Here is a 15493-nt window from a genome sequence, read left to right on the forward strand (position 1 = left end):
ATGTGATGAAGCGCCTCTTTGCACAAGACTTTCTCAACGACCAGCTTAAATTGCAGCTGGCGGCGCAGGCAGCACATGTGCATGCGCAGAGCAACGGCGACCTCGTGGAGAAGATCGCGCGTGAACGCGACCGCCCCAGCCCGTCCAACTCGGTGAATCGCAAGCGCGACCGAGACCGCGACTCCGACTCCGAGACGGAGGACTCCGGCTCGAATGTGATACTTAAGATTCCGTCCTTCAGGCCCACCTCGACGGGCAGCAAGAATGGCGGTGGTGGAGGCGGTGGAAGTGGTGATTACTCTGCGGGTAGTATGGCGTCGCCTTCGGTTACGAGCGACTCCACATCGCCGCCCATAGCGCTGCCGCTGCCCGGCCGCGGACTCTACCAGAAGGACGTCAAGGACCTGATAGCCAAAAGCATAAGCCAAAAATTCCAACAGAGCCCCGAGCCACCTCAAGGCTCTGCCCAACAACAACAACTCCCCGGGATGCGCAATCCAATATTAGACTATGATCTGATCAGAAAAGGCGGACGGTTTACTCCACCTCTCGGAGGTGGCATTTCTGTAATTAAGAGCGCGCAGGAACCTAGGGTACCATATCAAGGCGTGCATCATGGCCACCACCAACAGAGTTCGCACGCGCACGGGCCACACAGCCACGGCCAGAACGCGCAAAAGTCCCAAAATTCGAATTCAGGAGGTGGCGGAGGAGGTAGTAGCGGCGGAGGCGGAAAAGGTACCCGCCCTAAGCGAGGCAAGTATCGCAATTACGATCGCGATTCATTGGTAGAGGCGGTGAGGGCGGTGCAACGTGGCGAGATGTCTGTACATCGTGCTGGTAGCTATTACGGCGTGCCACACTCGACACTGGAATATAAAGTGAAAGAACGCCATCTGATGAGGCCACGCAAACGTGATCCCAAACCCAATCCAGTTGATGAAAAAATTGCCTCATTGAAGCAGAATGATCTACGGAATGCTGCCGCCGCCGCAGCTGCGGCTAATGAAAAAATGAAGGCTGCAGCGGCGGCGGGGATAAAACCAGGTCCAGGGGCCGGTAAATTTTCACCTGTTTCTCCGAACGGTATTAAACTGCCCATGTATGACCCTGCCTTGGGACCATTGGGATACAACACCCATCCATTTCCCTTCTGGCCACACGCCGCCAGCTACCCTCACCTTCCGCTTGACTATGGCCGACCTACGGGCGCGGCTGCGGCGGCAGTAGCGGCAGCTGCCGCCTTTCCCGCCACTAATCACGACCAATTGTATGCGTCACAAATGATTCAGAAACTGCATGAAGAGTCGCGTTCGTTTATCAACCCGCCTGCAGGGGGACCCATCCAACCACCCGGCGGGGCTAACATGAGTAAGTCCACGCGTCAAATGGCGGAATCTCTTTTAGACCCAGCTGAAAGCAATGGTCTTTTGGATGGTATCATCCGCTCTAGTTTGGAATCCGGTGTGCCAGGCGATGATAAAAAGGAAGACAGTAATGTGAAACCTCAGAATATGTCCAATAAAACATTGTTAGACCAACTGTGTCGTAATAGTCGGCTTGCTCCACTGTCAAAATTCGCCAATGAACATCACCATGAGTCACGTAAGAAAGAAAACGGCGATGGAGATATGGCATGTTCTCCCGAGGACGATAATGATCCCGTAGAGTACAAACCTGATATTACTACGATTGAACTGTCGAATGACTCAAACGACTCAAAGACGAACAATAACGGAGCCACGGAAGAGAATGGCCGGCAAGATGGTGGACATTCACCACTTGCGACAACCGCGCCAGCGGTGATACCCCGACCGGGGATGATCTACCTGAAGCAGGAGCTCACCAAGCCGGAGAACCTCAAGCCCGAGATGCTGGTGCGCTTCCACGATGCGCCGCGCAACGGCGTCGGCATAGGGGACGATGCAAGCGCCTCCGAGACGGAGACACACGACTGACGTCGGCTCGCGTTCGGCAGGCATCCGGTGCTGCATCACTAGCGCCTTTTGTGCGCGACTGGCCGAACCAAGTTGGACTCGACGCGTCGCCAGTTGAACGTGTGCGGCGGTCGGGTTTAGAGACACGTAAACTTAAACGCGTAAAGTAAACAAGAAAACAAATGGTCCACAAATTTATCTTATAATAAAAAACAAACCGAACTGTACAAAGCAAGCGGGTTAAACTACACACGCATACACAGAGTGGTGGTGGTGTTGGTGTTTGACAAGGTATGGCAATGATGATGACGGAAATTGGGTGATTTTTCACAAGTCCAACTACACTTTTTCACGCACACACATACACAACAAACATAAAGCATCAAAGCAGTAACGAAACAACTTTCTGACGTGTTAAACAAAGCAGACGGACGATAAAAATGGTATCGTATGTATTCGGTGTTTTTGCATTACATTTTATCGCGAACCCACATTTTCAAAGAGCATTTTAAACAATGTGCATTTATATAAACAAAACGTAACGATGTGTGTGTATATTCTATCCTCTAAACAAAAACAGTATACCCACGTCTGTGTTTCTCTGTTTCGATGTCTCGGCATGTTCATATTATATACAATGCGCCAAAATAAATTTATCACTAAAACTAAAATTATACAAAAAAATATATATAAATTAATGCGTAACACGTACGTGCGTACCAAAAAAATTCAATCGGTGTGTATTCTCTGTGTGTGTCTTCAACGTTCGCGTATACCTCATCAAAGATCTGTAAAAATAAAACTACATATTTGTAAATGTTGCATCTCATACGTTCGACTCGCGTGTTTGACTGCTTTGATGTTAACACACCAACAAACTGAAACAAATTACAAACAAAGTGGAGGTGATTTTAAAATGGCGTATACATAACTATTAGCTATGAGATGGCGCTGCATGCGTGTAAGAAAAGTGATTTATTGTTCTCGCCGCATTGAAATAGATTCACTTTGTTGGAGAACTTGTGAAAACCCAAGGTGAAAATAAAACACACAAAACACACGAACTGCGAGCGGCAGTTGTTATTAACATTCGAAAATATGATAAAATATGGAAAAAATTATATCTATCTGTGATTTATTCAAAATTTTTGATGTATATTTTCTCTAAGAAACAAAAAAGTATCTATTATATTATTATTGAGTAACTATTAAGGAAAATGCAGAAAAAAATTAATATTGATAATACGATATGATATGATATTGATTATTAAGTGTAGGTGAAGGGACGAAGATGAAATTTTCGAATCGGTTCGTGGTTCGCGAAAAAAATTAGCGTTTAGGATGTGGAAAAAATATTAAATATCAAAACCAAAAGAAGAGATGATGATGAAATTTATATGTATAAAATTATAAAACTTTACAATGTGAGTCTCATTGGTGCATAAATAATTATTCGGCTTGCAAATAACAAGTGTCGGTGTTGAAACTATATTTATCTATAATGCAAATTTACTTAAAAACAAACACACACAAAAATGCGATTTCTCTCGGTGCATAACATGAATTTTTGCAAGAAACTTTCAAATTTCCCTACAGCTATAGAAAATCTAAAAGATCAAAGAAAAACTCTAATTACCGTGGTAAGTGTGATGTGTTCGCATTCGCATTCTTGTAAATTTTGTTGGATTTGATTTCTATCGTTCAGCGTGTGCGTGTTTATTCCATTTTTCAAGTTTTCGATGAGAAAAAATGACAAAGAAGTGCAATTAGACGATTATATACATAACATATATATTTACATCAATATTAATTAGTGTATAAGAGTATATTTAACGAGATATTATATATTTGAAGAAACTATGAAGAACCTATGCGACGCACGAAACTGATGACGCGGACTAAAAAATTTCACTAAAATGTTGTTTGTTCGAAACCGTAGCTAAAAGAAAAGAAGAAAAAGGTGTGGCGATTCAAAGGAACTTATTAAATGTATTTTGTTGTTTCTCGAGAGATAAAAGATTGATAAGACAAGTCATCAAAATGCTCAATTCACTTCAAAAACATGTTTTTGATTGAATTTGGTTTCGATGAACTTGTAAGACATTGATAGGTAGGATTAATTTATGAAAAGATGAAGAATCAAAATATGAAACCAAAAGATTTATTTTGCACAGATACAATTTTGTCAGTTTTGTTTGAATATTTTGTAGTCCGATACAAATCAAAGCCGATCGCACTCATGCAAAACCCACACAACCACATACAAAACATGCAGGACGAAATCAACCGACAAACCGAACCGAAACCGACAGTCGATTTTGCAATTTGCAACAACAACTTGTTGCGCCCCCAAAGCCAGGGGCGCAACGGGACAGGCCCAAATCCGGATAGAATAGTATTATCATACCCAAAAACAAACAATATCACAACAATATCAAACCAACCCGCTGAAATTCAATAAACAGGATAAACACACACGAAAAAAGTGAACAGACAAAAGAACCGTAAACGTAAATAGTTCGTAGTTACAGTTATCGAATAATTAGTTATCACAGGCTAGGTATCAATGTAGACACATCAACGTAGGTAACAATATTTAGATTACAAAACAACTGATGAAAACACACACATACACACTCACAAAACAAATAAAATCAAAATAGAACTTAACCTCAATTATTAACTACTACGATAGATTATGGCAAGTTGAATGAAATGGCAGGCGTGTGCAACGTTGTTGTAGACTTGTAGACTAATGTGTCTATGGATTTTTTGAATTTTAACGATTTTAAAATGCTAAACAAATGCTACACAACTCTAAAAACATAACTAAAACAACACACTTAACCAGTACATATTTTAAGTTGGACCAATATTTCTCTATAAAATAGATATTTATCTATCTCGTAAGTTGTAAGTAAAGTCTAAGTAATTTAAAAGAAACAAAACACACATACACACACACCTCACACACACTATATCATATGATAAATGCTGACAGTTGAAGTAAAGATTACGAAAACGTAAACGGAAATGAGAAAAATTGTATATCACTGAAATTCAACTTCACTCTTCAAGTTTTGCATCAAAGATAGGCATTTGGAAGAATTTAAACATATCGTTTTTCGAATGGATTTAGACAAACATGACTTACCCTCAAATCAAAGTTATTACAGTACTTCTATACTCATATTTATTGGCATATTAGAAGCTAATGAGCACACAATCAAAACATAGAATCAAACAAACCAAGGTGTTAATTTATTCAATTTTCATTTTCATTGTGTGGCTAAATCCATGAGAACATAACCAAAAACATTCCAACCAGACATGTGCCAGATTTTTACAATTATTTTTAAATTCACGTTTCCAATTTTAACGCATTGTATTTATTGTCAAAACATTTCCAATATTGCAATTATCATTCTCTCCTCGTGGTCCAAAACAAAAGAAAACTAAGCGACACACATACACTGAGTATACGCAAAAAAGACGACTAATAACAGTTAAAATATGATAAAACATTAGGAGGTTATGAACATTTAAAGAAATTGCGGTAAAAAATTTAAACAAATCGCCTTTTTGCATATTTATTGAGAGAATTTATGTACGAAAAGTAAACTAATGTGAGAATAGCCAAAAAATACGAACATGAAATGTTGAGAACTTTACAAAATTTTACAAAAATTTTAACACTAAAAAAATTCATCCATTTCAAATGGTTATAAAACATTTTAAATGAAATTATTGTTTTCAAATTGGACCAAATTTTACGTTTTATGTTTGATGTTTTTAATTTTATGTTTGTGAATCTAAGTAATTGAAATTCGTACCTTAAACGTATATCTATATTTTATTCGTATTACGTTTAGTTATTATTAATTTTAAGTTGCAAACGAGTAATTGAATGTGCATTTAATTGAACATTAATTTTGTATCCCATGCATATTTGATTATCATTATTATTTTATTTGTATTTTACGGAGTTTTTATTTTATTCTATGTTAGTAATTAATGCGAAATTATTCTATTGTTTTAATTTAAGTGATTATTCTATGATACGTATGAACGCGTCTGGGAAAGAAATTTGCAGCAATGAAATAAAACACGTTTACATAAATCAATTAAATACAATAAACACGTAATTATGCTAGACTATAATAATTAGGCTGGCAGTGGCTAAACGTGTTCGATTTTATTCGCTTCAATTTCGAGCGCGATTAATAATTTGCTCGATTTATTACGTCTTTATTATTATTGTCAATGAATTAATTAGTTCGTAGCGTAGTAGTGTATATGTGTAGGTGTAAACTTATTTTGTCTATAATTGTTCATATTTTATATTTTTTACATGATCCGCATTTATTTTGTGTTTTTGTGTATTATTCACATGATTTTTTATTATTGAATTGATGACTCTATGACTATAATATTATCATTCCATAAAATTTTCAATTTAATTCGTTTGTTTTCGTTTCGCTTATCAATTTTCCACCGGAAGCCACTAATCAATATACACGCCAAAATAAGCAAACAGAGAAAGAAAGAAAACGCGAACTTATCAGTTATCTTCACTTTAATTCGCGATGACCACGCCCTCCTTGAACACAATATAACCAACAAACAAGATATACTAATTAGACAGTGAAACAAAATAGGATTAAGTTATTCTACCTTATAATGCATTTACAATAGCCCAGGATAACGATAAACAGTAATAATTTGTAATAGGCGGTAGTTTTATGATAGGATTACACAACAGGTTTGATCACGATTGAGTTTTTCATCGCGTTGCAAGCTTCTTACACACTCAGTGAACGTAGATGATATTTAACATAGGCAAACCACTTTACAGATGTACATAACCGTGTATGCAATAGCCGAGTTTGAAATATTTGACTTTATGAATGTTTGTTTACACGTAAATCACTCACAAACAGGTTTAACTAATGATTGACAGATGAAAACCCAAACTAAGCATAAAGAAACAATAGCCTCTAGCTCTAAGCACCTCCCTCTTTTCTCTAAAACGCGTATTTAAAATGGCAATCGCGTGTTTTGGCAGAATTGTCATTGCGAACGCGAGAAAATACTTAAGCATACTTTATACACTTTAGTGTTTTATTCTACGATGGTAATTCAGTAATTCAGCCTCACTTATGTCATTCATACGATTTTCGCGTATTTGACAGTTTCGACAGTTTACTGGCAGTACAAAGTACGATAACAATAAACTGGAGGCAGAGCAGGTGTAAACGATAAGTTTTTCATAAGCGTAGCTGAAGAATACAAATACAATACAATAGTTGAATAACGAAGCAAGCAAACAAACAAATAACCCACACCCTCAAATTAAGCAGGAACAGATGAAATCAACAATTTGCCCACAGATAATTTAATGTTTAAAGTTAACGCAAACAAAGGACAGTTGATGACAGCCACGTTGACCAAGAGTTCTCATGTTTGGTTGGATTAGATAGTCACAATTTCTACAGGTGAATTTTTAGTTGTTAATGTTGCAATATTAATTTTTATGAGCCAGTTTTAATACATTATTAGTTGTAGATATATTATATCATATTTTTAACTCTTTATTAACGTGGTTGCCTCCAGTGAATTATTTTACAGGTTACAGTTACATAACCAAGAAATACCAATATGAAATCAACAAATGCAATAGTCACAAACTCATCAATATTTCTTCAGATTCAACTCAGACTCACTATAGCCACTTAACCATGCTGATAAAGTTTTCGTTTTTTATTCTAATTAATTAAGTAATATTAGTTAGTACCTACATATTGTTTTAGCATAAAATCGAATTGAATTGAATTGGATTAGGCGAGAAATTAACGTAAAACACTATAAAAAAGAATATTTATTTACGTATTTACAGATTTTAGTGAAACTTGCAAAATAATTGAATAATGAATAAATAAAATCGATATTTTTACTATTTCTAATAGAAAAACTAGGGAGCGATCGACGGACGAAGCTTTAATTAAACTAAAATGTATTACAATACACTTACAATATTACACCTAATTACATACACGATTTTATTGACTCAAACTAAACTAACCTAAAAAAAATTGAGCACTTTTACAAATTGGCATTAAACAAATTAGAGAAAATTAGAAATTAACCTATAAATGATGAGAAATTATCAAAATTGAAATTGAAAAACGTGAAATTACACCAAAAAGTGTCTTCGTAACTAATTAATTAGTTAATTAATTAATTAAACTACATTAACGTTATGTATGAGTACTCACTACAAAACCAAAATGAAGGAAAGCGAACAACTGAGTTTTACGCAACTAAACTGAATTTAACTGAACTCAAGACGTAATATTATTTCTTGTACCTGTTGATGAGATATTTTAATATTTTACTTAGGCTTATTCGATGAATATTAAACAAACAACAACAAATAATGTTTGATATGAGAAACAAAAACCATGTGAAAATGATGAAATTAAGTAACCAAAGAGTAAAATTCGATTCGACGACAAGCAAAGACTGAAAATTGTAAAATTAAAAGACTTGTTAACTGATAAGGCTTACAAAATTAACAAATTAACAATTTTAACAAATCTAATGTTAACGCTATATACGATTGGGAAAATATTTAAACCAAATTATTTACACACACCAAATTATCGCTAGGCGTCATGGAAGCGGTGACAAAACCTATCAAACATATGAAAACACGAAGAAAATTGAAGCAACAAGAAAGAAATTATTGTGTATTATTGTATAATGTATATTGTTATCAATGTGTTTGTTTTTATTATCGATCTATCTACGAATATCTAAACTAACCTAAATCTTATTAATATCATATTCTCATCTAAACCAAACACAAACAATTGAGATGATAATGTGTAAGAAATATTTTGCTTGAATTAAAAGAAAAATTAAAACATACATTAGTAAGTAAAACGAAGCCAAATATTTGATGATGTGAAACTGTATAAATGTGCGCACTCTTAACATATGCAACGCATCCGTACGTTGGCAGACGTTGGTAGCCATTTTAGTTTTGTGAGGAGAACACTGGGACCAAACAACGTAAAGATGCGAAATCAAAACCGAGTCATATCCAGAGGAAAACTGCACGCAGGTTTTACATTTACTAAGTAACAAATTAAAACAATACACACAAAAGGAAAATGAAACTAAATGTGAGCATAAGAATATTACATCTATAGATAAAATGTACTTATAAAGTATTTCATTACATCTTTAATGTTGATTTGTATGTAGAATATTATTCTGGAATTCTGGAATGTTGAATTGTTTTGTTGTGTATTTTAACAAGTGAATATCCACCAGAGTTTCATCTTCTTCTGCATAAAACATAGAAATTATCATTATCATCATGTGACCATGTGACAACTTAACAGCATATGCATTTGTCTTAAGAGAGAAACAAAACACAAAATGTCGCAAAAGATGCAAATTAATGTACATGAAAGATGTTGCTATATCGTTCTCTATATTTAATGACTAATTACGATAAATTGTGAACTAACAAAATGCCTTTTAGCCTGATGAGGGGAAAAAGTACCAGATTATATAAATATTTGAAATAAAACTAACTTCGTGGAAGAAAAAACGCGCAAAAAAAATTCAAAATAATAAAAATCTCTAAAAAGCAGAAAATTATATGAATAACGATATCATAACATTAACAACCTACGATTAATACAAACTAAATATTAATTACTAATGCTGTGTTTTATCCATATGTATACATATTGTAAAATTTTAAAACGAACAAACAAACAAAAACAAATGAAGATCGATAACGATGAAAAACTGTAATTTGTTCTATAATTCAATGAACAAACAAACGCTAAATAAATACAAATATTTTCACCCGGAAGAAAGCGCACGCACGTCCGCAACCAAACGAACACAGAACACAATGAATAGCTCGATGTTTGCAACTTTTCGTACCTTAATCCCCATAACCTCTCTTGTAAACGTTCGTAAGCGTGTTGAAAACGTGTCGTGTCTAGCATTAGCTGAGTTTGAAGTCATCTCACACAACGCGAGCGCTTTCTTCCCGACTATTTGCTTGATCTATTCATTTCAATAACTTATGAGAGAGTGTTAACATTAACATTTCGGGTATTATCATTATGACGGAAATAAACGTCATATTTGTATCTGTGACTTCATATTGTATTACAAGAGAATCGCAAAACACTCGAGTTGAATGTTTGACGAAACTGAAGAATTCACATTATAAGAATTTAAACATGATGATGAAAACTTAAAAAAACATAATGCTTTGTGGGAAATTGTTATTTTCAGAAAATATTTTGAAAAACCACAAAAAAATACAAAAAAATTGAAAATAAATACACATTGTATATTTATAATGTAATACTGAAGTATACCAGTATTTATTATACTGTGAACTACAACCAAAACGTGTTTTACATTAAAATCCTTTAAAATATTTTTTTGGGGATAACTTTATAGATTCTGCATGTTGTAACACTCGTTTTATCACTTACAAATTCTGCACGAAGCTTTAGTTCAGCTATAATATTGTAGGTGGCGCTAGATGGAAAACGCAAGTTTTGGTCAACGATTATCTAAGTGTTTTTTTATTTTCTCTACAATTTTACACATTTACATAAAGCTCATAATTGTATAAAACTCTATAAAAATTTCCGTGTCGTGACGTATTGTATAAACGGGAACGAATATCGCCTAACTTTTATCACGAATAGTAGTCGATTCGCATGCATCGGTCGCGCGATAAACTGCAATGAAACAAAAATAAAACGAAGCTAAACAAACATGGCCGAGCATGTTCCAATATCAATGTCACTTCTTATTTCTTCTTAATAGTATTGCACGCCCATTCCATCCCTTCGCGAACACCGGTGGCTTTCGAAGCGACACACGCCTGGATCTGCCAGGCACGATCTTTAATCGTAGGTAGGCCCAACGTGGTGGCCAATTCCGCTGCGGACAAGGCATTGGGAAGGTCCTGCTTGTTGGCATACACCAGCAACGGGACATCCTTCAATTTCTCATCGTTAAGCAGTTCATACAATTCTATCCCAGTTTCTTCGAGGCGCCGTTTGTCTGCCGCATCAACGACATAGATCTAAAATTGAAAAACATTTATAGACAAAATGGCGACTTAGTTGAAAACAAAAACTAACTGATCAATAACAAATATGGTGAACTAAAGAGGAAATTTATGTATGTACTTTGAGGTGTTTATTAATGTCGAAATCGCATGTTTATGATGCTAATCAACGAGAACGGGTCAAAAACAAAACACGAAGTATTGATCATGGATTTCTCATGTCCCTATGTGAAATACATAGTCCAGTTGTCGAAGGTCATCTCAGAACACGTGCGTGCACTCGCAGTCTACTTTTCTTCTTTTTCCTAACCTAAAATTAGTAGCGAATCAGTAGAAGCATCACTTACCAAAATGTCAGTGTTTTCAAAGTAGTTTTTCCAATAAGGACGGATTTTGCGTTGACCACCGATGTCCCACACATTCAATTTGAATCCCTCACTGATCACGGACTTGATGTTGAACCCAGCCGTCGGTGTTATGTGAGTAATATCCTCGGATGCGAGCGTTTTTAAAATTGTGGTCTTCCCCGCGTTGTCAAGACCTAGTAATAGAAGACGCAGTTCTTGTTCGGGCGAGGAACGTAGTTTACGTAGAATCGATAACAAACCCTTAAAAACAATTAAATTCTTACTCTTGTATTCCACGGCTTTTAATTTTAAAGAGGTGCGCTTGTTTATTTGTGGTGATTGATTCGCAGCGGGTTGCCATGGCTACCGTTAAACTTATTTAAAGTCCATTGCATGACTGTTGCTTCCAAAGTAAATATGTAATGGCAAATCGAGTAAATCTGTCAACGAATGTTCCGTAGAATGATACTCACCATATTGGTGGTCTGTGGGCACTTTGAAGGTAATTTCTGAACACGTCGTTAAATTGTTGGTGGTCGTGGTGGGTAATTCCGCCAGCAGCGGACACTGCACTGTACCTCGGTAGACTGGACCTGCTTGTCGCGTCGCGACGCCACGCTTAGAATCGATACAAACACTCAAAAGTACAAACTTCAAATAAGCCTGGAAGGGTGAGCGCGGGAAGCGGGTGAGTCATGCGTCTCACCTACGCCGGCTGCAACCTGTTTGGGCAGGTGCCCACGTCGCGGGAACTAGCAATCGATCACTTTCAAGAGTTACCTCTGGAAGATGACCTCATTGACATTGCACTTGGGCATTCGATTACGGTGTACCTGAAAAAAGATGGGTTGTACTTTCATGGGCATGGGTTACAACCTCGGGTGACCCATCAAATTACCAAAATGGATGTACCTACCCAAGCAAAGATCAAGTTGGTGAAGACTTGTGATACCAGCGTACTTGTACTGGACGATGAGGGTAGGTTGTTTGTTTTGGATTTTCTGGCGAAAAATCCAGGATTTACTATACGCCTATTGAAGAGAAGTGACGCTGGAATGATTGATAAAGTGGTTGACTTTGCTTCGGGTTCCACTATCAATGTAGGGTTAACGCAGACAGGGATGCTTTATAATTTCCCCGTGAGGTTGGATTTTAGATTGGAGGAAAACGTTAAAGTGAAAAAAATGACAGCTGGGTACGAACATGTTGTCATTTTGGACACAGCTGGTAATGTTTACAGTTTTGGTAACGGAAGGTATCCATGATTCAATGAAAATACCATTTTGAATTCTAAATAGTAATCTTTGTAACATAGACGCGGTCAACTCGGCAATGGTATCTTAGAGATCCAAGAAACCCCTCGAAAAATACAGGTGCTTGAAGGAATATTCATTACGGATGTTAGCACCGGTGGTTGGCATTCGATGGCCCTGAGTCGTGACGGCGACGTGTATATTTGGGGCTGGAATGGTGATGGTCAAATTGGACTCTTTGACGATCACAATGATCCGCTTGGGGTGGTGTCGATTCCTCAGTATTTGCCGTTACCAGGGGAAAATCTAAATGTTGCTCATATTGCCGCGGGAGGACGACACTCCATATGCATTACGAGTAAATTTATTAGTCTATGTTGATGTGTTGATATTTTTATAAATGTTTTTTAGGTGATCAAATTGTTTTCGCATATGGATGTAACAAATTCAATCAATTGGGTCTTCCTGACTTTGAAATGGTCGTCAACAAACCCACCAAGGTTTACGAAATTTCTAAAGAAAAGAAAGTTCTCAGGGTGGAAGCTGGGCCATCATCAACAGTGATAATCACAGATGAAGCATAATATTTGTCTGAGTTTTGTATTTATTGTTATATTTCTCCGTGTTACTACATTTTACCTCGAATTAACGTACAAATTTTTATGAAGTCAATCTTTATCAGTGCACAAGTTTGCAATTTAAGAAATACAGTAAATTTCATTCTATGTTGAATAAATATTAATGCTGTGTATTAATAACACTTTGTATATTGAAGTTTAGCTGTTATGGTCTAGATGGCTCTGTACGCGGCAAAAGTACACCAACCTGCACCACCTTAAAACCGAATCATATCCAACCATATCATGCGTGTATCATGCAGGGATATGACAACTACGTTTATTTCTTTGTTGATTTATAGAAATTAGAGTAACAAGTGTCTTACCACACATACTTCTTGCCATCAACGTAAAATTAGTGTAAAGAATCTTCCCAATATCTGTCATCAAGCACAATGTCACACCAAACTGGAATCCAAGGTAAAATTCAATACTTTACCATACCTCTATTTGTTCAAAATCATATCATTATTGTAAATATAAATGATTTTAGCCAATGATGAACTTAAAACATACTTTGCCAAGTGTAGGGATGGTCAAATTCGTCTTCTTAAAGTCATCATTGAGAATGGTTAGTGCTATAATATATTGAATTTTAGCTTCTGATATGCCTTTTCCAAGTGAATGAGTAATTATTAATTATTTTACTTTTAGAACAATTAGTCTTGGGGACATGTATGAAGCAAGAGCGCACCTGGGAAGAGGATTATGATAATTTTATTTTGCCCCAAATTGAGGGGAATAAACCTTGCTATATACTTTACAGGTTTGATTCATGGAATGTGTCTGGTTATGACTGGCTTCTTATCAGCTGGGTGCCCGATAGTGCTAGTGTCAGGCAGAAGATGTTGTATGCTTCTACCAAGGCTACACTAAAGACTGAGTTTGGATCATCTTTGATTACTGAAGAAATGCATTGCACAATAATGGTAACTATTAATAAAATATCTAAAACAGAATCATGCCACAATAAAAATTTAACAATATTATATTTTAGGGTGATATAAATCTTGATGGCTATAAGAAACACAAGTGTACTACAAATGCGCCCGCACCTTTAACTAGTAGGGAAGAAGAATTGCAGGAAATCAGGAAATCTGAAGTAAGAACCGATGTCAGTGTTGATTCAAAGCATCAAACTTTGAGTGGTGTGTTATTTCCTATTGCTCAAGAAATCAAGGACTCTCTCAGTCATCTTTGCTCAGGAAAAATTGACTATATTCAGATGAAAATTGGTGAGTCTATGGAAAAATTTTTGATGTTTATGATAAAAATTGTATTTTACAATGATTTCAGACATTGAAGCAGAAAAAGTGCTGCTGGAAACAGCTGAAAAAATCACGGTGGATTCCTTAGCAAAGAAAATTCCAGCAGATCATGCGCGTTATCATTTATACAAGTTTTGTCATACTCATGAGGGTGATTACTTGGAAAGTATAGGTGAGTTTAAAACATAATATCATCATCAACTGAAAGTTTTAACCATATTAACATATTTGTAGTGTTCATTTACTCTATGCCTGGATATAATTGCACAATCAAGGAGAGAATGCTGTATTCCAGCTGCAAGCAACCCTTAGTTGATTCAATCTCAAGTTGGGGAGTTGATATAGCCAAAAAGGTAAGTTAAATAATTCGAATTATTGAATAGTTTATAATTGTTTAGTTTTAATTATAGTTGGAGATTGATGATGCCTCTGAATTATCTGAGAAATATCTATACGAAGAGTTACACCCTATCAAGAATTTACATCAGCCTAAATTTGCCAAACCAAAAGGGCCTCCAAATCGCGGACCCCGCCGTCTCACAAAACCCACAGATTAAATGATACAATGATGGCTTAAAATGGAATCAACTACCTTGATTTTTAATTTTACAATTCACAATTCAATTTTGATACGTTTTGAAGTACAGGAATGTTTTAAAGTATTATTTTGTTGATACAACAATATTAGCAATATTTATATTTATATATAGCGGTTGAACGGTTGAACAGTTCATATTTGATGATATAAAGCATTTGTATCAAACATTTTTATGTAAGCTCAAAATGCTCTAAGTATTTTAAGCTAAATATCGTACTTCTGTTATATGTTAATTACCATTCATTAATTCTTTAATAATATACATTATTCAATTTCATACATATGTAAATCATTCCCAAAATCCGAAGAATTTAAATTATGTTCTGTGGAAAGGTAGGACACATCTGATATTTAA

The 15493-nt window shown here is 36.0% G+C and overlaps 4 protein-coding genes across 4 annotated transcripts in view; 3 read left to right on the top strand and 1 right to left on the bottom strand.

The window, feature by feature from the left end:
• Eip93F (Ecdysone-induced protein 93F) overlaps positions 1-6397 on the top strand; it is a 36948-nt gene extending 30551 nt beyond the window's left edge. Inside the window, 1 exon segment of the mRNA XM_065299106.1 lies at positions 3-6397. Within this exon segment, the coding sequence (XP_065155178.1) occupies positions 3-1958 (1956 nt within the window). The 3' untranslated portion in view covers positions 1959-6397.
• A 4135-nt stretch (positions 6398-10532) lies between these two features.
• Positions 10533-12015, bottom strand: LOC135789318 (ADP-ribosylation factor-like protein 3). The gene is made up of 3 exons (XM_065299105.1): positions 11876-12015; positions 11403-11663; positions 10533-11070 (listed from the first exon to the last, which is right to left on the bottom strand). Exons 1-3 carry the CDS (start codon positions 11876-11878, stop codon positions 10792-10794), a joined length of 543 nt encoding a protein of 180 aa, XP_065155177.1. The 5' UTR covers positions 11879-12015; the 3' UTR covers positions 10533-10791.
• Positions 12016-12097: 82 nt separating this feature from the next.
• On the top strand, positions 12098-13434 carry LOC135789315 (RCC1 domain-containing protein 1). The gene is made up of 3 exons (XM_065299103.1): positions 12098-12657; positions 12718-13013; positions 13067-13434. Exons 1-3 carry the CDS (start codon positions 12098-12100, stop codon positions 13237-13239), a joined length of 1029 nt encoding a protein of 342 aa, XP_065155175.1. The 3' UTR covers positions 13240-13434.
• A 71-nt stretch (positions 13435-13505) lies between these two features.
• On the top strand, positions 13506-15415 carry twf (twinfilin actin binding protein). Its single transcript, XM_065299104.1, has 7 exons — positions 13506-13692; positions 13766-13843; positions 13927-14201; positions 14270-14507; positions 14569-14712; positions 14775-14893; positions 14951-15415. The coding sequence occupies exons 1-7, from the start codon at positions 13668-13670 to the stop codon at positions 15095-15097; spliced, it is 1026 nt and encodes a 341-aa protein (XP_065155176.1). The 5' UTR covers positions 13506-13667; the 3' UTR covers positions 15098-15415.
• The last annotated feature ends 78 nt before the right edge of the window (positions 15416-15493 follow it).

Source organism: Atheta coriaria, unplaced genomic scaffold, assembly GCF_025399875.1.
Source record: "Atheta coriaria isolate IRGN ID8LTWV9N9 unplaced genomic scaffold, Caltech_Dcor_3.1 hic_scaffold_3_pilon, whole genome shotgun sequence".
NCBI lineage: Eukaryota > Metazoa > Arthropoda > Insecta > Coleoptera > Staphylinidae > Dalotia > Dalotia coriaria.